The sequence below is a fragment of the Leptodactylus fuscus genome, chromosome 1 (genome assembly GCF_031893055.1).
Source record: "Leptodactylus fuscus isolate aLepFus1 chromosome 1, aLepFus1.hap2, whole genome shotgun sequence".
Lineage (NCBI taxonomy): Eukaryota > Metazoa > Chordata > Amphibia > Anura > Leptodactylidae > Leptodactylus > Leptodactylus fuscus.
The window spans coordinates 250958087-250983238 of NC_134265.1; the positions used below are offsets into that span (position 1 = coordinate 250958087).

At 40.7% G+C, this 25152-nt stretch overlaps 1 protein-coding gene across 2 annotated transcripts in view; it reads left to right on the forward strand.

Annotated features, from left to right (window-relative positions):
* RAP1GDS1 (Rap1 GTPase-GDP dissociation stimulator 1) overlaps positions 1 to 25152 on the forward strand; it is a 95218-nt gene that overhangs the window by 67138 nt on the left and 2928 nt on the right. For both annotated transcript variants that reach the window (XM_075285635.1, XM_075285644.1), the window contains 7 exons: positions 5771 to 5914; positions 7487 to 7618; positions 8938 to 9072; positions 9631 to 9756; positions 14947 to 15086; positions 20732 to 20858; positions 23726 to 23854. In XM_075285635.1, coding sequence (XP_075141736.1) covers positions 5771 to 5914; positions 7487 to 7618; positions 8938 to 9072; positions 9631 to 9756; positions 14947 to 15086; positions 20732 to 20858; positions 23726 to 23854 — 933 coding nt within the window. The remainder of the gene's footprint in view (positions 1 to 5770; positions 5915 to 7486; positions 7619 to 8937; positions 9073 to 9630; positions 9757 to 14946; positions 15087 to 20731; positions 20859 to 23725; positions 23855 to 25152) is intronic.

The following is a 25152-nucleotide window of genomic DNA, read 5'->3' on the forward strand; positions in this document are numbered from 1 at the left end:
CGTGGTAACTTTTTCAAACATTTGTAGTACAGTAGCTTCTCTGTGGTTTCAGACCGGACAAGCTATTCATTCCATACATCTATCATTGAGCTTTGGGTGCCCATGACATTGTCACTGACAGTGTTTCCTTTCCTCGAGCACTATTGGTCGGTATTAACCAATGCACACCAGCAATATACGACCAGATGAGTAAATACCCCACCCCTTGATGGGTACTTTTGGCTTCAGATAATCTCTTACTCATTTCACGTGTCGGTGCTTTCAGTGTTGCTGCTTAACAGGTGTATGTATTGTAAATGGATAGAAGTAGATTCTGGCATTAGCTGATGTATGTGGTGTGTGATCCTTGAAACCTCAACGTTTTCTTTTGGTGGTGGTTCCGGCAGAACATCAATAAAGTGTGATTGTTGATTCATGTTTAACTTCACTTCTTTTCACGAGACTATGGGATGAGGTTTCATATCATCATTGATGTGGATAGAGTGTTACTGGTTCAGTAAAAAAACAATGTGTTTCTAGTACAGTGTTACAAGCCATAAGGTGACTCCTGCAACCACTTTGGTCGATCATGTCTACTTTCTCCATGTAATCTGCTACAGAACCAAAGCTTGATCCATGCTTCAGAATTGCCCTTTTGTGCAACAGATGGGAATAAAGGGGTCTGCACCAGAAAGGAGTTCACACTATTGTTGTCGTCACTTTTTGTATCCCCCAAAGCTACAGTTATTACTCTACTCTTCTTTGGGCTGAGTATTGAGGAAAGTTTTGAGGGCAATTCATGATCCGGCAGAATTTCCACATGGCACATTACATCATATCATCCTTTACCATCCATTCTATATACCTGCAGTTAGTATTCTTTATTTACCCAAGTAATATATATTTAAAAAAATTAGAATCGTATAGCTTCAATTTTTTTTCTAAAGCAGTGTATGCTAATCTATATTCCTGTGTTGCCATAGTTACTGAAAGTTAAGTACTTTGTCTGCTCCTGGTCGCAGCAGAATGCATGAACACTTGTGTTACAGCTTATTGATGCGCGCTGTATGGAGTCACTCATAGGGAAATGACACTGATACAAAGCATAGCCATATTAACTAGGTAGGGAATACAAAGGATATGATACTGTATCAGATACATTGTATACTTTTCTCTTTCTAATGGAAACCTATTTTTCCAAAATAAATAGCCCCATCGTGCAGAATCTAGTATTTTCCTTTCCATTGCTGCCTCTCTGTAATCGTTCGGCTGCAACAAAGTGAAGTTTTAGATTTTTGAAAGCATAAAAAGTCATATGTAAAGTAACCTAAGTAGTCACAGCGGAAGGTCCCGAGGAGGGGGATGGGGAAGGAAGCTACAGCCTATCACTCTGTCCTGATCACTCCTCCTGGGCATGATTGACATCTCCCCTTACTCTTTGACATTATGAGGGGGATGTCAATCTTGCCTAGTTGCCATGATTCTCAAATGGACGGTATAACTAGGCTGAAGCTTCCTTACCCTCATCTCCCCCTCCCACACACAGACACACATTGGGACTGTTTTAGTTTATGCACTTCACTTTGCTGAAATAGAAAGATTACAGAGGGGTGCTAGTGAAAAGGGAATCACTTGGTCCTGCATATGATGGGGCTATGGAAAAACAGGTGTCCCTTTAAGTCGGCTCATGGTTGGTATATTTTAGGTCATTATTTTGCATCGGTAATGAATCTGGCACATTGGGACACATCACATCCCTTTGTCTAGACCAGGGGTAGGGAACGTACGGCTCTCCAGATGTTGCAAGACTACAACTCCCAGCATGCACACTTGCTCTGCTGTTCTTGGAACTCCCATGAAAGTGAATGGAACATGTTGGGAGTTGTAGTTTCACAGCAGCTGGAGAGCCGAAGGTTCCCTACCCCTGGTCTAGACACTTTCTAAATGTGTTTAGCAAAGCACAAGTATCATTTGTGTTTGGTGCAAATCATTAACAAACTGATATGTGCAAAATAAGGTGCAATTTATGCCAGAAAGGATGAATCGCTTCGCTTTCCACAATCCCTTTTAATTCAATTAACTGTTCCCTCTATACATTCACACAATAGATGGTATCTGGTGTGGTAAGATTTGGAAGCATGCATGAATGTCTGGGGAAGCAGAATGACCATTAATGCTATACCTTTATGCCTATAGATTGACCTTCTAGAAGCCATATTTTTTTTGACCTTTCACAATTTGGTATTGCTATAATCTTAATTGTTTCTCATTGTGCCCATGTTTAAAAAAAAATAATAATAAAATGTTGGAATTGTAACCTATTCACCAAAATGGAAGGTTATGAAGAACTACCTTGGTGTGTCCTCCTGTAGATATTCTTTCTTTAGTATCATCATGGGCTGTCTATGGCTGCTTTTAGTACTGCGGCTCTGCTCTTTTTTGATGTATGCATAGAGACCAGACATACTGTATGTGTTTTTGCTGACTCTGCACATGGTGACTATGTATAGTCTGCACCAAACAGGAAGCCAAAGGAAGACACCTGTAGGTTCTCAATGTGCAATGGTAGTCTTGTATCCTCCTCTGCAGAACTGGACAGGTTACACAGTGAATGCTGCACTGGGCGTGATGCAATTAGTAAGTGTCTGAGGACATGTTACTGTGTTTTCAACAAATAGGAAAGTAAAGGGGGGTTTCAGGTAAAACATTGAATTTCGGGATGCCCCTCCATGTGGTGATCTGCCATCAGATTAACATCCTAGTAATATCAGAGAATAAACCATTTGCAAATGTAGAAGATCTTTCAACAGTCAAAGCCTTGGAAACCTGCAGTGTGTGTGTGTGTGTGTATATATATATATATATATATATATATATATATATATATATATATATATATATATATATATATATATATATAATTTTTTTTTTTTTTTTTTTTGTAGGGTTGCCCCTAGGTCAACTCTAGGAAATATTGTGGGTTGTTTTTTGTTTTGTTTTTTTTCTCTCCAGGGTTGCTCTGAGGCTGACAAGGTTGGGAAACCGTGTAATGAACAGTAATAATGCATGTCCACCTGTCGGCTACTAGTCATAAAGGTCTTTTTTTTTTTTTCTTTTTTTTTTTTTTATTACCTTTACACAACTATAAGAACTTTACATTACTGATAATATAAATGTTAATAATATTGATTTTCAGTATCCTCCCTGAAATTATAAATCATTTTAGGCAAGGAAATCTCTTTAGATGAATTGTCAGCTGTCAAAATTTCCTCATGTAACACAGTCAAGTTCCACTCATTAAATTCAGTTTTGTTTGTTCTGTAAAGTATATACGCCTCGGAGTGCATCTGAATATTGTCAATAGGAATAAGCACGGCTTTTCTGTGGGGGATAAAGCTGAAATTCCTAAGGCACGCTTGGCATCAGAAAGGAGAATTGTGTGCATGTCAGCTGTTCTGTGTTGGAAAAGCTTTGCCATTTAATATGCACTTAAAGCAACATCTGTTATACAAAATAATCATCCTGACAAGTGACTGCCTCTGGAAGGTTGACGTTTATTTAAGGCACTGTGTGGGTGTTGCATTTGAAATGCATATTGGTAATCTACATAATATTAACGTGTGATGCTCTCTTGTATGCAGAAATCTGGCAATCACAATCACCATTAATAAATGAAAATGTCTAGTACAAAGAAGTCACACAGCCAAGGTGAAGGGCGCATAAAATGTACATGAACTTTGATGTGGGTATATATGTGCAGCCCAATGTGTGTGATCCATTGTAAATGCACATTTATCACATGAAGATTCTTTTTCTGTGGATTTCCAAAAATATATGTAGCAGAAATTGTCTTTCATGTGTGAACCCACCAGTGAACAGCACATACCTATAATGTATCCATAGCTTTCCTTTCACCCAAATGTGTCCCGTTGACCTATTAGTGTACATTGGTATACTGCTCAGTATATGCCTTTTATATTTGTATTCAGTAGGTGACTTCTACCACTATGGAGTGACATTTGTCAGAGCCTTCTGTTGGATGTATATATGTTGCCAAATCTTGCAAACAAATATCCCCAACAAAAGACTTTAAGGGGTTGTCCAGTTTCAGATAAATATTGAGAAATAATTATTGTTTTTATAATAAACAAGTTTCCAATATACCGTATATACTCTAGTATAATACGAGGCCCCTAATTTTACCACAAAAAACTGGGAAAACTTATTGACTCGAGTATAAGCCTAGGGGGGGAAATGCAGCAGCTACTGGTAATTTTTCAAAAATTAAAATGGTCAGAGTTTTTGGGTGCTGGGAAAGTGGAGGGGGTGTTTTGGTTGTCTGTCTGCCCCTTCCCTGAGCTTGAGGACTGTTTTTTTTTTTTTTTGTTTTTTGTTTTTTCCCCCCACTTGGAATTCAAAGGGCTGGGCAATTAATCGGAGAATAACTGAAACTGAACAAAAACCCGGATAACCAACGTGTTTTTTTGCATGTTGATTGGTTCAATTCAGTTGTTGCAATATTTGCGAGGTTCCACCTGCAGTATTGTTTGGACCGAAACTAACACTACTGAACTGAAACTGCTATTATACTCTGGGGGTCTCTTTAGTGGAGGCCCAGGGAAGGTAAGCAAACAAATCAAACAGCTTTACTCACCTCTTCTGAGCTCTAGCACAGTTCCCTCTTCTCTACTGAATGACGTCTGGGATAGCTAAGGCCTTTGATTTAGCCTCGTCGGTCAAGTGGCGTCACGATGCTTGGGTCTAGGTCTCACAACATCGCGTGACCCCTGAGGCCCAATCAGCCACTGACCTGAGCCTAAGAGAGGCGAGTATTTATTTATTTTATATTTGAGCACCTCCACTGGGCTAATTACACTCTGGGGTCTGAAGAGACCACATAATAGCAGTTTCATTGCTGTTACTTCTAGTGGATAAAAATCAGTCCATGGTCATGTGTATATCACACGAGCATGGACATTATACAAATAATATTGGTCTGAAAGTGGACAACCCCTTTAATCCTGATTTTGACTTTGGTCATAATCGCCCGGTCCTAGGACAAGTCCATGGTCCTGTGAGGCTCACATCTGCCTGGTAAAGAGTTGTGCGCCTGTGTGCTCGTCACCATGGACTTTTTTTTTTTTTTTTTTTTTTTTTTAATATCCACTGGAAATAAGCAGAATGAATGAAAGCAAGTGGAGATCTAGGAAACCATGAGTAATTAATACAGGAGTTGTACAAACAATAGCATTCGTCTGTCGCTCAATAAATTATAAAACAGGACAAGTGTATCAGATTTGTAAGAGACTTAATTAAAATTAGATCAACATATGGCACTGAGGTAAAAAAAAATAAAAAAATCTAAAACTTTTAATATCATAGTTTAAAAAAAGGTAGCCCACAGAATAATAAACAATGACTATGTAGAACCAATAAAAAAAAAAAAAAAAACACCCAACGACTAATCAGAATGAATAGCGTTCCAAATGACTTCAAATCAAAGACTGTATTTGGGGTAAAAAAGATGTCTCTTACCCATAAAGATAGTGGGAGTCAGAAGGCAACAAAAAGGTCCAGTAACTGCTCCTCAAAAAGTCTCTGCCTGCCTCCCATAAAGAACTCCTGCCCTTACACGGGGTATTCCCAGAAAACTGCACCTAACACAAATCCCTGTAAGTGGGAGTAACAGGGATTTGTCTTAGGGTGCCTTCACATGGTGTTTGTTTTTTTGGGTTTTTTTTTTTTTTTTTTTTTTTTTTAATAATTAGTATGTTTGTGTTGTTTCTTGTAGATGCTATAAAGCTTCAACTAGTGGAGGCTGGCCTGGTGGAATGCTTACTCGATATAGTCCATCAAACTGTGAACAGTGAGAAGGAGGATGACATTGCAGAGCTGAAGACTGCCTCTGATCTAATGGTTCTTCTGCTTTTAGGTGGTAAGTACACTCCTGATATTTTGATACCTTTATTATGCTTTATTATGTTTCTATGTAAGTTCTGTTCACTTTTATGGAAGAAAAAATAAAACAAAACAATTTGTCTACCTGCTTGGAAATTTCCATATTCTCAGCTACCTCTGACCCTCCACAGAGGCAGGTATTCAGTCATGGAAGGATCAGATGGGTATACTTATATAATAGTGGTGTTACAAGACAGATCTACCTTATGTCAGTAAAGCAATGTGAGTGGACACTCACAAGCATGTACTCCTCTTGTCATCTATATGTGCTGTTATATTTGTAGATGGCAATGAATGTCAGAGGCAGCTTAAAAACATAAGTGTGAACAGAAACTTAGCTATTTTACACGGTAGCCATTAAAAAATATATATATACACATAATGAGGCTACAGAATACCTAACTACATCCTTTGGCAAGTAGCACTAGCTATTCATTTATTTTTACTTTACTGTACAATGCAATAGAAAGAGCCATAACATCTAATTACAGTTCCAGATTGTAATACTAATAGGAATTGGTCAGCTAGAGATCCGCAACCTCTTGTAGATTGACCTCTCTGGTGCCACTAGTGCAATCCCATCTGTCAACTAAGCCACTTTTAGGGGGCACTGCAGTAAGTGTTTCTGGGGGGGGGGGGGGGGGGGAGTTTTTCACAGCAACAAATTAGCTCACGTTCCAAAAAAGAGCGCTATCTCTCTAGTGCCATCTTTTGAGAGGTAGGTGACCTAAGTTCATGTCTGACCCTTTAACAGGCCTTGCAACATTACTGGGATGTAAAACCAAGCCAGACCTTTATCTATAGACAGCGATTTCTGTATGCAAAGGTAGATACGTAGAAGTGTAACCTAAACGAAATTGTAATTTATTGGGGAGATTTATCAACAGCGCAATTTCATGCATCAGTCTCGACTTCCGTGTACTAGAGTAAGATGTGGTTTAAAGGGTTGGCCAGGGTTTTATTTTTATCTATGGACTATCCATAGGATATAGGTAGATGTTTTAGGCCATAAATATCCGATCGGAGGGGGGCTGACAGTTGGCCCATCCATGGATCAACTGTTTATGGCTGATCCTTTCACCAGTACCATGCACAGAATGAACCAGAAGCATCGGGCCCTGTATAGTGGTCAGGTGATGTCACTGCAGCTCAGCTCCCATTTGACTTCAATACAGAGACTAGAACCAACTGCTTTGGGTGTCTGAAACAGCCCCAAACAGCTAATCCACACAGGGCTGGCTGTCACCCCTTACCAGTCAGATATTCGATTTTTGTTTCATTTATTAAGATATTTTTTTTAAATAAATTAGGTGCATCTGTAGCCCTCTGCTTTCCAGAATCTTTGGGGGAGGGGGGGTTAATGCAGTAAAAAGTCACAAATATTTGCACTTCAAAAATAGGTTTGTGTAGAAATTGACAACTTTTTAACAGCCTTTTTACGTAAATGTCTTCAGTTACTCTCCACTCCCCCCTCCATTGTTTCATCTGGTCTTTTGATTTGTTCTATGCTTATGAATTTGTTTAAAAATCTTCCTTTTTATTTCCACAGATGAGTCCATGCAAAAGCTGTTTGAAGGTGGAAAAGGCAGTGTCTTTCAGAGGGTTTTGTCCTGGCTTCCATCTCACAATCATCAGCTACAGTTAGCTGGTGCCCTGGCAATAGCCAATTTTGCTAGAAATGGTAACTTTCTTTTTGTAGCTGCTGTAGGCTACTTCAGTCTCTCCTGTTATTTATAAACTGGCAATATTGTCTGCAACTCCATTTACATCTGTTCCTGTATCCGTTGTAGCTCAGAACCACGTGCCTGTCAAGTTATGCGCCATATTTACACATTTAATTGTATCTACTAGTTTAAATCACTAGAAACAAGAAAAAAACACATATTTTGTAATCTTAAATTCACATGTTTTATAATTGGCAACCTTTAAAAATTGTATTCAGGGATGGTGGGCATAAAAAATTATCTGCAGATACATCCACAATAGTGTTAAATACTCACTGTTCCCTTGTTCACCCTCTGCTTGGCTTTATTTTACTTTCTGCTCCTTGTATCATTATTTACCACTCTTACCTTCAATGAAATCACAGATATAATCAATCACTCCGATATCTGAGGTCACATGCTGCAGTGATGTTTCATTTGCTGGCTGCACTGCTCATAGGGAGGGATAGAAAGCTTGCTAACAAAGTGTCACAGCTGAGGTCAATTACCTGCAAAATAACTCAGATAAATGATCCCAAATTTAAACAGGACATGTATTAGGAAGTGTTTTCTATTGATGCATCCTGTTATTTGGCCAATACTTTTTAAAAACTGGATAACTCCTTTAATTTTCAGGGGGTCCCTCGACAAACGCAGGGCAACAAACATTTTTTGAAACAACACTACCTGCTTAGGCAACATTCCCTATATACAGTTCAAAAAAAATCTGGACTAAATAGTGTAACAGAACTGTTTCACACAGTATAATTCTTCTTTTAGTTGTCCGCCACAAAGTACAGACATCCCGTGTGCACTGCTGCTGTATGGGCTGAGCTGAGTGGCCTAGAAAGTTTCTGTATTTACTAATCAAAATATCCCAGAATTCTGTCTTTGCATATATGCAGCAGATGTATATAATTTTTATTTTATTTTTTTTTATTAAAAAAAAATAAAAATAGACCAAATCGATAACCAGAGCATGGCTTTTAGTAAAAGGGTGTGTCCTAAAAGCACCAACATTGTGTCAATCTTGTGATGTAATATATTGCTATTCAGTAAGACAACTGGGAGGTGTCTATATTTTATAGCAAAATGCACCAAATATATCATCTAGTCTGTGCACTTTTAATAAATTTGGTGCATCTTCGGTCTGCTGCCTTAGTTTTAAATGGAGTAAATTTAAGACAGTAGTTATAAATCTCTCCCACTGATCATTAGGCTACGAGTCACTAATACTAGTTTACACCTATCTTGTATATACTGCCTATCAGGGCTGACGGTAATCTGTTTAATTTAGATGGGAACTGTATTCATATGGTGGACAATGGCATTGTGCAGAAGCTCATAGATTTGCTAGACAGACATGTGGAAGATGGCAATGTAACTGTACAGCATGCTGCTCTTAGTGCTCTAAGAAACCTGGCAATTCCTGGTAAGTAATCCATGTACTTCCATAAATTGGTTTTATTTATTAAATTTTCTGTTATGTGCAGCATTTTCTATTGTGGGAAAAAGAATGAGCATCATATAAGGACAAAATGGCTTTACTTTTAAAAGTAATTTTCAATTTTACAGCAAAACTGTCCACCATAGCACATTAGCAGAAAAGAGTGGCTTATCGGCCTCACAAATCTACCAAATACATTTCATGACTACATGTCAAAGATGTGTAATGAGCCTCGGACATTGTGACCCTGGGAAGCACTTACTGACCCAACACTGAACATTGTGCTGTCATTGTCCTTTGCACACCTATTCAAAAGCAAGAGATTTTAATAAAAGATGTAGCAGTGAGGTGCAAAAAGTAAAGGCAAAAATTACACATGCAGCTAAAGGTAAATACAGTGATTATTCTGACGCATTATGATGAATGTTCTTTGCACTAATATGAACCAGCCTGGTGCTCTTTCTCATCTTTATATGTAAACAGCATAAATGTGCTAACGGAAGAATATCTTGTGTTTCAGCGGTTTCATTTTTTATTTTTTAGTTGTGAATAAAGCAAAAATGTTGTCTGCTGGAGTAGCAGAAGAAGTGCTGAAGTTTCTGAAGTCAGAAATGCCTCCCGTACAGTTTAAATTACTGGGAACACTACGGATGTTAATAGATGCACAAGGTATGATCATGTTGTATTGGGTACTAAGATTTATTGGTTTTAGTCGCTATGAATAGAGACGAGCGAGTACTATTTGAAACGGCAGTTTGGAATAGCACGCACCCATAGGAATAAATGGAGGCAGCCGGCACGCAGGGGGTTAAGCGGCAGGATGCCGGCCCCATCTGCGTGCCGGCCGGCTCCATTCATTGCTATGGGTGCGTGCTATTCCAAACTGCCGTTTCGAATAGTACTTGCTCATCTCTAGCTATGAACATAAAGTTTACATAAAAAGATTCCAATATCTCCTAGGCAGAAAAGAAAAGTTGGATGAAATATTTGTGTGCCATTGGCCACAAGTGCAGTGGAGTCAGGGAAAAAGGTAAGCTAGATTCACGCTACCATCGGTGCTCCGTTGTTCTAGTCTGTCAGGGGCCGTGAACAACAGACAAGCGGACCAGTAACACATGAAGCCTGGTGGACCCTTTGATGGTCCGTCAGGTGTCCATCGTGTATAAACTGAAACCAGCTCCATAGTAATTCAGTCAGTAGCTTTTTAAAAGGAGTCTGTTCGCATTAAAATCAGTATCAAGATAATGACAGTCCATTGTAGGACTGTTTCTACACTTTCTAGTTCTAATTTACAGTTTGATTTTCATGAAAATCTGGATTTTATTCCAATACAATTTAGTCAAAAAGGACTAAGTATGACAAAGCATTTATGTGCTGTAGGACCGCACTCTGTATATTGCTGCCTGTCAAGGAACCATCACATTCAACATCAATCCTGCAAGTATTGACGGCACTCAATACCGATATTCGGTGCAATAAAGGATTCTTTATTTAAAGAGGACCTTTCACCATTTTGCCCACAGGCAGTTCTATATACTGCCGGAAAGCTGACAGTGCGCTGAGTTCAGCACACTGTCGGCTTTCCCGATGTGGGCCCGGTGTGAAGAGCTTACGGTCCGGTACCGTAGCTCTTCTATGGTCAGAAGGGCGTTTCTGACAGTTATCCAGAGACGTCCTTCTTCACAGCACAGCCAATCACGCTGTGCTGTGAGAGCCGGGAGGAACTCCCCCCTCCTCCCTGATAATGCTCGTCTATGGACTAGTACTGCGAGCAGAGGGAGGGAGCGTTTCTCCCGGCTCTCACAGCACAGCCCGATTGGCTGTGCTGTGAAGAAGGACGTCTCTGGCTAACTGTCAGAAACGCCCTTCTGACCATAGAAGAGCTACGGTACCGGGACCGTAAGCTCTTCACACCGGGCCCACATCGGGAAATCCGACAGTGTGCTGAACTCAGCGCACTGTCAGCTTTCCGGCAGTATATAGAACTGCCTGTGGGCAAAATAGTGAAAGGTCCTCTTTAAGTAACACCATGTGAGTTAAAGGCTCATAGACATATAGTCTTGTAGAAAATTCTATCCCAAACATTTTGGTCATGTATAGTGACTTTTCTCAATGGTAATCTATAATTAGACACATAATGTAATCAATATGAGTAGATATTTTAGATAAGTTTTACACAGAAAAATATGATGTATAGCCAAACACATACAAAAATAGCATACCAGTAAAACAAGGTAAACTATGGTATATTAGTTACATCAGTTCAAAAGCACATGAAAATATATATATTCTGGTTTTATATGGATTGAGAAGATAAGACCTAATATGAGTATGATTATAATGTCCTACCAAATGTAGGAATAAAGGATGGATAAATACAAAATATGTGACATAGATGGTAAATGAAAGAGATGGAAATGGAATACAAGTACAAAAACCAGTACAAAGTGGCAGATATCATTCAAGCAATGGGGGATGGAAAGGGAAGCCTCAGCAGGAGAAGAAACACCCCTAAAGCCCTTTTCAGACATTTGGTTCTGGTGGTAGTTCTCCCTCATGATTGTTTATGTACTATTACCATGTGTGTGTGTATATGTATGTGTATATAATAAAAATATATATATATATATATATATATATATATATATATATATATATATATATAGTGGGGGAGTAAGCTCAACGGTAGAAGCAGTGGACCCAGACAGTCAGAGACAGACGCCAAAATCTGGTACAAACAGGTTTTACCCTGTGTGTTTATTTTTGCAAAACTGGCAGAAACAAAAAGAGGCCTTAACTTCTGGCAAAACAAAACCTGCTCGGCTGAGCTGCTAACTAAACACTTGAAAGCTAACTATACGTGTGGCTTGCTCCAACCACATGGAAAACAAAGCCAAACAAAACAGAGACTGTGTTCACACAGGTCTCACCAGTAGACAGGCTTTTAGAGACCGGACTCGGCACCTCCTCTCTCCCCCAGGGACTGCCCAGGACTGAGGTCTTGACAGGGGTTTATAGACCTGTAATGAGGCCCAGCTCCCACCTGTGCGTGTGCGCCTTTCTGCTGTAGGAAAGAAGTGGTTAAATATCACAGGTGAGGTTTTTGCTACAGCCCTGACCTGACCTCACTCACCACACATAAGAGAGCAGTCTGGGGGAGATATAGCATCCTTCCAGGACTTTGCCTGTCACTTTCTCATACATATTAGGTATCCCTGTGTCCAAAAATGCCTGCAAACTTTTTATTTATTTTTTTTAGAATTATTTTTCCCATAACAAAAAAGGAAGAAAAATTAAAAGGCATTGTGCCTCTTTTATTCAGAAATTTTAATAAAAACAAATCAACTTCAGATCTTCCCTAAAATGATATTAATGAAAACTACGTCTGCCCTGCAAAAATGGTGCCTTATGCAGTCCTGTACATGGAAATATAAAAAAGTTATGGGTGTCAGAATTTGTGGAATACAAGAAATGCATCCCCCCCCCCCCCCACACACACAGTTCCAGATTTTTTTTAAGGGGTTAAAATGTGAAATTTAGTATTGCGGTAATGCTGCAGACATATTACATACAGGTGATGTCATTTTGGCTGCTCAGTGAACACTATAAATACGAAGCCTGTAAGAAAGTCACTCTAATGCGGTTTTTGTCTAATTCCAATTTATTCTGAATTTTTTTTTCAAGCTTTCCGGTACATTGTACAGAATATTACATTTGTCCCACAAACATTTAAGCCCCCATACCGCTCTGAAAATAGAAAAATAAATGAGTTATGGCTTTTGAATTGAAAAATGGCTACAGCAGGATATATGTGATTTGTATTATATTATGTATAAGCCTAATTCAGGACATTGTATGTAATATAGATCATGTAATTTATGAGGTTCTTAAAGTCCCATTCAGCTGTTGCCTCAAGCAGTGGTGGTCTGCGTAACATTTTCATCATGGGCTATTCACCACTGCATCCCAGTATTTATACCACATATCTCATTAGATATAGTATACAGTTAAAGGCATCTGTTCAGCAGTGTGGCCTACTACAGTCAAATGAAGAAAAATGAAGAACATCAGATTAAAATAAAGCTCTACTAAGAAGATTATCGCAGGTTTGGATAGAAAGTGGATGGAAGGAAGGTTAATACTAATGGACTAGTAGAGAAGAAATAGAATAAAACCAATGATAAATAAAAAGGAGTTCCTGCAATCCGATATCAGTAACCAGGATATTATAGTTAGGGTTCCAGGTATATATTGCAGGGCTTGTAAACATTTTTGAAAAGCTGCTGTTTTTCTTGATTTTGATGAATATCTCAGAAACCTCTCTTTCTATTTTTACCACAATAGATAATTTTATAGTATTAAAAATCACTTATGGTTTTAACCTTGCTGCGTTTCAATGACCCTATGCGTGCTGTTCTGCAGCTTGACATGATGTCTGTGATGATTTTGTCTGGCATGAAAATGGCAAATTTAACCACATTGCATTGGCCACAATGTCACAGTGACAGTGTGTCAGGTCATTTAAGGCCATACATAGGGCCAGCAGAGGTGAGCAGCAGTATGGATAAAGGGCTATTCAGAAATTAACCAGGGTCATGTTTTTAGTTTTTCTGGAAATCAGGTTCAAGGCTTCATTGTTGTCTTTGACCGGAATTTGAGCGTAAGGCTTCCTGCATACAGGGAATATGAACCGCTCTATGGTTCAGCCAGATTTCCTGACCCAAACTCAATCTGAAGACTTGTAGTACAAGCAACATAGTGATCTTTGATACTAGGAGCCCATGCCTTGCCTATGGTTCTACTATCCCATACTATACATATAGTACAGAAGAGCCGTAGGGAGGCAGGAATCCTAGCATTGTAGATCACTATGTTGCTTGGAGTTCAGGTCTCCTCACTGGGATCTGGTTAGAAAATCCAACTAATGTGCAAGAGGTCTAAAGGGAAATTGTCAACATGTTTATGCTGGTTTGGGCAGCATGTACTCCCAAGAGGGTTCCTTATGACAGAGAAAAATTAATGTAGAAACAAGTTGGGAACAGTTATATAATGGCATAAACCCTTACTAGAACTTAAAGGGGTTTTCCGCCCCGAATAGATTTTTCATACTAAAGACTTATCCACAGAATAGGTCATCAGTATGTGATCTGCAGGGGTCCACCACCCTGACTCTCACAGATCAGCTGTTCTGGCATCCCTCAGATCCCGGAACAGGGAACATGTGCAGGCTGCTTCTATTCAAGTAATAGCAGATTCAAGCCTATTCAATAACAGTGGATTTGTGCAAGGTCTACATGTCCTGTGGATAGGTTATTAGTATAAAAAATCCATTGGTAGTTGGAAAAACTCTAGGACACATCCACAGACAACCTTTCATGTCCTCGAGCACCTGCGGCGTTATATACCGATGACATTGAGCAGTGAGGAATGCCCCTTCCCCCGCCTCCTGACAGTACTTGTCCATAGACTTGTACTGGGGGGGGGGGGGGGGCGTTCCTCACCGCTCACTGTCATCACTGGGCAGTAAGGAACACCCCCTCTGACAGTACAGCGCTATGGACTGTACTGTCAAGAGTGGTGTTCCTCACAGACTGTCAGAAATGCAGTAACAGTAACGGCACCAATCTCTTCAGCAGGGGCACAGAACGGGAAAGCCGACAGTACGCTGAACTCAGCTGCAAATGTCAGAGTACCTGAAAGGTCCTCTTTAGGTTCTGAGACACAGCACAACAACCAGAGTGACTTTTATTTTTTTACCATGTAAGCTGAGTTTCTTGTACTGTTGGTATAAATTATCTGAATTTGGCGTGCTCCCATATTGTCATGGATATTACATTAACATGTTTTTCATCTTAACAGCTGAAGCTGCTGAACAACTGGGGAAAAATACCAAACTTGTTGAACGTCTTGTAGAGTGGTGTGAAGCCAAAGACCATGCTGGTGTTATGGGGGAGTCAAACAGGCTGCTCTCAGCTCTCATACGACACAGCAAATCAAAGGTTAGTATAAAAAGTCATAAAGCTAATGGTAGGATTAATTACTTGGCACACCTAGTTCATTGAAACTACTCTACCTTGTGAGCCATATTCAGATTTCAGCAGTTATTTAAAGCCATCCAACTAAAAGTAAAGGAAAAACCTATTAAATATGAAAAAACAAGAAAGCGTAAATTTACTACCATCTGGAGATATGTGTATTTTTAGCATGGATTTTGAAACTGGTAAGTGTAGCTGGTTTGTGGCTAGGATTAGAGATGAGCGAACACTAAAATGTTCGAGGTTCGAAATTCGATTCGAACAGCCGCTCACTGTTCGAGTGTTCGAATGGGTTTCGAACCCCATTATAGTCTATGGGGAACATAAACTCGTTAAGGGGGAAACCCAAATTCGTGTCTGGAGGGTCACCAAGTCCACTATGACACCCCAGGAAATGATACCAACACCCTGGAATGACACTGGGACAGCAGGGGAAGCATGTCTGGGGGCATAAAAGTCACTTTATTTCATGGAAATCCCTGTCAGTTTGCGATTTTCGCAAGCTAACTTTTCCCCATAGAAATGCATTGGCCAGCGCTGATTGGCCAGAGTACGGAACTCGACCAATCAGCGCTGGCTCTGCTGGAGGAGGCGGAGTCTAAGATCGCTCCACACCAGTCTCCATTCAGGTCCGACCTTAGACTCCGCCTCCTCCGGCAGAGCCAGCGCTGATTGGCCGAAGGCTGGCCAATGCATTCCTATACGAATGCAGAGACTTAGCAGTGCTGAGTCAGTTTTGCTCAACTACACATCTGATGCACACTCGGCACTGCTACATCAGATGTAGCAATCTGATGTAGCAGAGCCGAGGGTGCACTAGAACCCCTGTGCAAACTCAGTTCACGCTAATAGAATGCATTGGCCAGCGCTGATTGGCCAATGCATTCTATTAGCCCGATGAAGTAGAGCTGAATGTGTGTGCTAAGCACACACATTCAGCTCTACTTCATCGGGCTAATAGAATGCATTGGCCAGCGCTGATTGGCCAGAGTACGGAACTCGACCAATCAGCGCTGGCTCTGCTGGAGGAGGCGGAGTCTAAGATCGCTCCACACCAGTCTCCATTCAGGTCCGACCTTAGACTCCGCCTCCTCCGGCAGAGCCAGCGCTGATTGGCCGAAGGCTGGCCAATGCATTCCTATACGAATGCAGAGACTTAGCAGTGCTGAGTCAGTTTTGCTCAACTACACATCTGATGCACACTCGGCACTGCTACATCAGATGTAGCAATCTGATGTAGCAGAGCCGAGGGTGCACTAGAACCCCTGTGCAAACTCAGTTCACGCTAATAGAATGCATTGGCCAGCGCTGATTGGCCAATGCATTCTATTAGCCCGATGAAGTAGAGCTGAATGTGTGTGCTAAGCACACACATTCAGCACTGCTTCATCACGACAATACAATGCATTAGCCAGTGCTGATTGGCCAGAGTACGGAATTCAGCCAATCAGCGCTGGCTCTGCTGGAGGAGGCGGAGTCTAAGATCGCTCCACACCAGTCTCCATTCAGGTCCGACCTTAGACTCCGCCTCCTCCAGCAGAGCCAGCGCTGATTGGCCGAATTCCGTACTCTGGCCAATCAGCACTGGCTAATGCATTGTATTGTCGTGATGAAGCAGTGCTGAATGTGTGTGCTTAGCACACACATTCAGCTCTACTTCATCGGGCTAATAGAATGCATTGGCCAATCAGCGCTGGCCAATGCATTCTATTAGCGTGAACTGAGTTTGCACAGGGGTTCTAGTGCACCCTCGGCTCTGCTACATCAGATTGCTACATCTGATGTAGCAGTGCCGAGTGTGCATCAGATGTGTAGTTGAGCAAAACTGACTCAGCACTGCTAAGTCTCTGCATTCGTATAGGAATGCATTGGCCAGCCTTCGGCCAATCAGCGCTGGCTCTGCCGGAGGAGGCGGAGTCTAAGGTCGGACCTGAATGGAGACTGGTGTGGAGCGATCTTAGACTCCGCCTCCTCCAGCAGAGCCAGCGCTGATTGGTCGAGTTCCGTACTCTGGCCAATCAGCGCTGGCCAATGCATTCTATTAGCCCGATGAAGTAGAGCTGAATGTGTGTGCTTAGCACACACATTCAGCTCTACTTCATCGGGCTAATAGAATGCATTGGCCAATCAGCGCTGGCCAATGCATTCTATTAGCTTGATGAAGCAGAGTGTGCACAAGGGTTCAAGCGCACCCTCGGCTCTGATGTAGCAGAGCCGAGGCTGCACAAGGGTTCAAGCGCACCCTCGGCTCTGCTACATCAGAGCCGAGGGTGCGCTTGAACCCTTGTGCACACTCTGCTTCATCAAGCTAATAGAATGCATTGGCCAGCGCTGATTGGCCAATGCATTCTATTAGCCCGATGAAGTAGAGCTGAATGTGTGTGCTAAGCACACACATTCAGCACTGCTTCATCACGCCAATACAATGCATTAGCCAGTGCTGATTGGCCAGAGTACGGAATTCGGCCAATCAGCGCTGGCTCTGATGGAGGAGGCGGAGTCTAAGGTCGGACCTGAATGGAGACTGGTGTGGAGCGCTCTTAGACTCCGCCTCCTCCAGCAGAGCCAGCGCTGATTGGTCGAGTTCCGTACTCTGGCCAATCAGCGCTGGCCAATGCATCCCTATGGGAAAAAGTTTATCTCACAAAAATCACAATTACACACACGATAGAGCCCCAAAAAGTTATTTTTAATAACATTCCCCCCTAAATAAAGGTTATCCCTAGCTATCCCTGCCTGTACAGCTATCCCTGTCTCATAGTCACAAAGTTCACATTCTCATATGACCCGGATTTGAAATCCACTATTCGTCTAAAATGGAGGTCACCTGATTTCGGCAGCCAATGACTTTTTCCAATTTTTTTCAATGCCCCCGGTGTCGTAGTTCCTGTCCCACCTCCCCTGCGCTGTTATTGGTGCAAAAAAGGCGCCAGGGAAGGTGGGAGGGGAATCGAATTTTGGCGCACTTTACCACGCGGTGTTCGATTCGATTCGAACATGGCGAACACCCTGATATCCGATCGAACATGTGTTCGATAGAACACTGTTCGCTCATCTCTAGCTAGGATGTGTCTGCTATATTGACTTTGCAGGTACAGTAGCCACAGATTTGAAAAGCACATGTTGTTCCCAAGTCACTGGTTGTAGAGTACTTTTACGTATGGTATGTGGCTCCAACATGAAAATCCAGCTCAAAGCTCCTGTTATTGGACTGATCTCTTTTATCTATCATAAAACCCACACTTTCATCATAGAAGAGTGTATTACTTTAACTATCCATTGTCAGTGCAGCTTTGGTCTCTTCTTCAGGCATTGTTTGATCTACCAAGTGCCAGAGGAACAGACCCAAACTCTCTTGAACACATGAAGTTATACATGCGCAGTCCTTCTACCCCTAAACAAATGTTAGGCTGCCCCCATGCACACTAAACTCAGCAGAAACTACGTGTAAAACCCTTCATTACTGTCCATAGATTATACTTGGTACTTTTATTTCCCATGTTTCCAGATTCCTTTTTTTTTTTCTTACTAAGCAAATACAATATTTAATATGAATCTGTCAATAGACTTTATTCTTTATTTAATTTCTTAAATATGTGCAAGCAATTCTTATCCCAGTGGAAGGAAGGAAGTCTTGCTTTTAAGAGGAAACCAAACTCTTATTAGTGAATGCCTGCCATGACGGGGTATCGGAAGTTGCTAGGAACAGAATGATTTTCCTCTTTAAACTCCTAAGTAAATGCAAGAGACAATACGTAGACAGGGAAGTAAACTGCTATCATCTTCATTGTGACTGTGTGGCAGAAACTAATGTATAATCATCAGAAACTTCCTGTACAAAGCCTGTGTTGGAACGTGCCATGCAATTTCATCATTCTGAAAATTGTGGTGTCTGAATGGCACTTAGAGGCCCAGTCCTATATATAAAGATATAAGCAGCCAAGACACAAAGGGTATGTTCACACGGCTGAATTTGAGGCAGATTTCAACTCAAAATGAGTTCCAACTTCCACCTGAAATATGCCCCCCATTCTTTTTGATTCCCATTCTTTTTTTTTTTTTTCTTCTTCATCCAGTAGATGTTTTTTCAGCTAGCAGAAAAAGATGTCATGCTTGACCTTCTGGTGGATTGTCCCTGATAACTTCCACTCAAGCATATGGGAGGCAGAAGAATTCTGCCTGGCTGGTATAGAATTTGCAAATTCCACAGCAGGTTCTGTGATTGAATTTGGTCAAGCAGAAAAATTTCAATTCAAATTCCTGAAGCTGAATTTTTAAGCTTGTTCAAATTCCACGAGGAGAACATTCCCTAGGGCTCTAATCACGTTTCTTAGCTGTGGAAATGCAGTAATCGTTTTCTTTAATGTGCATTCTGCATACATTGTGCTGCTCCACGTGCATACGTACGTTTTTGACATCTGTAAGTTTAAAAAAACTGATGAATTTCATTATTTTTTTTTTTTTTTTGTTGTGTCAATGGATATAATTTGGATGTCCATTCATATTTCCGTTCATTAAATAATGCTCTGTTGGGTCCATGTGTCTGTTTTGATGACCATATATAGAACTTATCACTCTTTTGACTGTTCATTTTTACCTGTGTCAAAAAACAACCTGACAGGTAAATACATTTATGAGGTTACAAAACTCATTGGTTTTTAAAACGCGATATTCCATGATGGAACCAATTTCGCGCTCCGTACGGTAAACACAATGTTGATGCGTAGATAGGATTAAATGGATTTATTTAAAGATAACGCGTTTCGGGGATATCTCGATACCTTACAAGTACCACCCCTTCATCAGATACGTTCGCGGGCTTCTCCTGAGGTTTATACAGCAACATGGCTTGCCACATACAGCATAGACACGTGAAAGCAGTAAGAATAAGATCTGATGAATGGGTGGTACTTGTAAGGTATGGAGATAACGCGTTTCGGGGTATCTTTAAATAAATCCATTGAATCCTATCTACGCATCAACATTGTGTTTACCGTACGGAGCGCGAAATTGGTTCTTCAGTCTAGGATTAAGTCCCAGTCTTTATATATATATATATATATATATATATATATATATATATATATATATATATATATATATAATCTATATCTCGGCCTTGAGCCGTGCCACCGAAGACACTGCCATACAAATACGGTACTGTGACACTCAGGTGTGTTTTTAAGAAAAGACATACAACGAGTGTGTTGACAGCAAAATTTTATAAGGACATTTATACGGACATTATGTCAAACTCCTGTTAGCGCGGCCCTACTTGATTTCTTTTCTCTTCCTCCATATTCCATGATGGAACATGTTGGAAACGACTGTTTGGAGTGGAGAGTTTCCTTTCCTACTTTTGTTGTTGTTTGTTTGTTCACCATGGACATTAGAAGTGTATTTCCTGGAGGACATCAGTGTAAGTACTTGTAGTGTGTGCTGCTGTACTACATTTACAATAGAAAAACAAAATTACTTGTGGATATACACATGGATGCAACTTTGACATTAGCTCAACCACTGGAGACTTTGTACTTTTTTTTTATCAAAAGGATAACCGTTTAATGCAAATCTGTTTTCTTTCATTGCTTGATTTCTCTTTGCCATAGGATGTAATTAGAACCATTGTCGAAAGTGGTGGCATCAAGCACTTAGTCACTATGGCAACCAGCGAACATGTAATAATGCAGAATGAAGCACTTGTTGCCCTGGGATTAATAGCAGCATTAGAATTACGTGAGTATTTTAAAGGATATATTCCTTCCTGTTATTAACTCACTGATGCTGCACTTCATTTGTCTGGAATTACATCTACAAATCCTCTCCTTTTTCTGTGACTTATGCTTTTGGGAAGGCTCTCAGAAATACACACAACTATAGTTTGTGTGTGTGTGTGTGTGTGTGTGTGTGTGTGTGTGTGTGTGTGTGTATATAGATATATTATATATAGAGAGAGAGAATAAATAATTTAATCTAATCTGTACAGAGATGGGACAAGCAGTGAATGGCAACAAGATTCTGAGCGACCACAGCCAAATAGCAATCCCATCATGTACAAAACAGCAGTTCTTGTGGAGTGTTCCCTGTATGCAATGGTCAGTACTTAGTAGAATCAGTGCAAGGATAGACGGCTGATAAGTCAGTGAAAGGACCATTGGCCTCCCAAGTTCATTGATGCACATAGGGATTAAAGGCTACATTGTCTGTTCCAATCCCATAGAAGAGCTACTGTAGCACAAATTGTTGGGATAGTTAATACTGAGCAGGAAAGTAAGGGGTCAATTCTCAGTATATCACAGCTTTCTATGTAGTTGAGCTTGTAGCCACAGACCAGTCAGAGTACCCATAATGAACCCTTGTTATTGCCGAAAATGCATACAGTGGACATATGAGCATAAGAAATTGGCCAGTGAAGCAATGGAAGAAGGTAGTGTGGTCCTGATGTGTGATTGTACAGATGTGTCTTTCCTTTCCACTTGCCTGGTTATGTCCAGATGTGTGTTATAAAATGACCATGATTTCAAAATCGCATGAATTCTGTAACAAGTACCAACTTTATGCCAATTGAAGAGTGGTCACGTCTGTAAAATATGTGAAAGGCCGGATGCATGTTTGTCACTTACCTGGGAAAAGATGGCACCGGCATGTGATATGGGAAGAAAGCAAACCAAGAGAGGCAATGTTCAGATGGGAAACCTTAGTTCCTAGCGTTCATGTGACTCCTACTGTGACAAAGCAGTTTCAAAGCTGGTCATCTTGTGTTACACCACAAAATCCACAAGCCCCAGTTTTCCCGGGTTAAGGACAGTAACCCCGGGGCAGACAACGGCGGTAGTGTTAACGGCCCTTTACATAAAGAGGACCTCACATGTCCTCAGGCACCTGCAGCTTTATATACAGCTAAAAAGTATATAGCTCTTCCACAGGGGACACATAATGGGAAAGCCAACACTTTGCTGAATTCAGCGCACTGTTGGCTTTCTAGCAGTATATAAACCTGCAGTTAATATTGTTACTGCCTTCTGTCAGTCATAAGGATTTTCAAAAACCCTGGGAAAACTGGACAGGGGACGGCTTGCTGGCGACCAGCTTTAAAACCCGTTCATTTGAATGGGTTTTTAAAGGTTACCTTCAGTGCCCGTATGCAACCTATCTGCCCGGTTTTTTTTTTTTGTTTGTTTTTTTTTTGTTTTTTTTTTGCACGGACAAAAAGCTGTACATGCAGGACTTTTGTTTCTGTGCAAAAAAAAAAAATGGTTTCCCCACGGAGAGGCTACATATGGATACTGATGGTTACCTTTAAAAACCCATTCAAATGAACGGGTTTTAAAGCCGACCGCCAGCAAGCCGTCCCCTGTCCATTTGCCCCGAGGTTTATGAAAATCCTGCTGACAGACAGAGGGCAGTAACAATAATACGGTAACTTTATATAGCAGCAACATATTCTGCAGTACTTTACCAATTGGAGAAGGTATAAACAGACAGTATTTGATAGTACAATGTGACAAAAAAATGAATATATCAAACAATATGCGCTTACTATCTATGTTGAAATAGGGAGACGCAAGAGGTAAGAGGGCTTGTTCTGTACAATGGACTAGTCTTTTAATAAATAGTCATATAACTGGCGCTTTATGAACCTGTCACCAGCCGGTATCTGTAAATATACCGATATTAAGTGAAGGGAGTGCTGGGTAACGTCTAGATTGAGGGGACAGGTTCTGAGGAATAGAGTAGATCGGATAGCTTAGGATAAGAAATGTTAGTGTAGTGTGCGGAGGTGTAGAACAATGTGATGAGGTCACGTGATAAATCTGCCTAAATACATGTGATTTTAGGACATGTTTGAAGCTGACGTAATTGAATAAACTAGATTTCTTTCTTTTATTGTTTATAGGTTTAGTGTTTCTATAAATGTTACTTTAAACCAAAAAACTGGTTTTATTGGTGACCGCCGTAAAATAAAAAGAGCAAGTTTGTCTACAATTTTTTCAGATGATATGATCAGCATTAGTCATGAGCGAGTAGTATTCGATCGAATACCTCGCCGATATAGGAATGTGTGTAATCAGCCGAACACCAAGGGGTTAAACGTATTGAATATTCAAAACATTTAACCTCTTGGTGTTCGACTGATTACATGCATTCCTATGCTGGTGAGATATTCGATTGAATACTACTCGCTCATCACTAATCAGCATCTGAACTGTTAAAGTTTTAAAATCCATTCCAGATTCTGGAAAACACAATTCTTAAAATCTTGTTCCCGTTTCACAGCTGTTGTTGTTTAGGAAAACTAAGTTTGAGATCTTTTTGGGCATGTACCAAGTGGATTTGCATGTTCTCTGCCCACAGTGGTGCATGTAATAGGTACAAGGAGCATAGAAAATGATGGGACATTTCAACTAACTTCTGCTCTACAGTTAAGGATATTGTAAAAATACTTGTAGAAGTTGCAGAATCACTGCCTGTAAGGCCAGCATCATATGAGCTGTACAGGACCATTCTCCCCTTTTTCAGATCTGGTTACTTTTTCTGTTTGCAATTAAGTTTTCCATGTCTCTTATTGTTACTGAGCCTCTTACTTTTTCTGTTTGGTGTAGAAACCGCAGAATGTGAGCTAGAAAGTGCCAAGCTAGTCCAGGTTCTGCATAGACTGTTATCAGATGAAAGAAGTGCTCCAGAGATAAAGTACAATTCTATGGTTCTGATCTGTGCTGTTATGGGCTCTGGTAAGTAGTATACATTGTATAGCATAGTATGTGTAACCCAATATATGTTAATATTTTTTACAACATTAAAGTGTACCTTCACTTATAACTTATCATAAAGGAATACTAAAGGTGATTATAAGAAACCTTGTAATATATGTTATTAAAGAAATAGGGTTCCTTCTTCACTTATCAGGCGGTACTACTTTTTATGTAGAAGTCCATGGAGAGGTATGGGGAGGAGGCTGCTGGAGAAGATACATAAATAACTGCAGCTGCCAGATTCTACTAACACTGTGAGGGACCTCTTCTTTATTCTTAGGGCTCGTTCACACGGGGCAAGAAGGGGGCAGATTTTGGTGCTGAATCCACATCAGAATCCGCCCCCTCACAATAGAGGTCTATGCAGACCGCTAGCTTACTTTTTGTCCGCGAGCGGTATGTTCCCGCTCACGGAAAAAAGAAGCAAGCTGCCCTTTCTTCAGGCGGATTCCGCGGCTGATTTAGCCCCGGCATCTGCCTCGCTGCAGCACCCTCCGGACTAGGCCCATTCATTTGGTCCTACTCCAGAGCGGGAAGCCGCGACTGTCGGAAGCCGCGGCAGGCGCATTTTGGTCCTATTCTGACGCAGCTTCCCACGTCACAATCAGGACCAAAATCCGCAATTCCGTGCCCCGTGTGAACTAGCCCTTAAGATAAGAGCTGGTCATTGCACAGAATGAAGCAAGAAATCAATTAACAGCCTCCACCTCTCCCTCTCCATAGACTTCTGTCTGTGAGGTTACTCCTGAGATGGATTCTATACCGATAAACAGTTGGAGTGACGATAAGGAGTGAGAAGGCAGAATAAGAGAAGCAGGAAACTTTCACTTAAGTTGTTTTATAATTGGAAGTATGCTATAAATGTTGAAATGATACCTTTACAGTTACAAATGAAAATTATTCATCCACCATTGCAAATTCGGTTTATTAGTACAATTAACAAACCTGCAGCCTTTTCAATAAATCAAACAAGAACAATTTAAAGTGAGTCTGTCACCAGAGTACAGGATATTAACCCCTTCCCGCCGATGGCATTTTTTGATTTTCGTTTTTGACTCCCCTCCTTCTAAACCCCATAACTTTTTTATTTCTCCGCTCCCAGAGTCATATGAGGTCTTAATTTTTGCGGGACAATTTTTTCTTCATGATGCCACCATTAATTATTCTATATAATGTACTGGGAAGCAGGAAAAAAAATTCAGAATGGGGTGGATTTGAAGAAAAAATGCATTTCTGCGACTTTCTTACGGGCTTTGGTTTTACGGCGTTCACTGTGC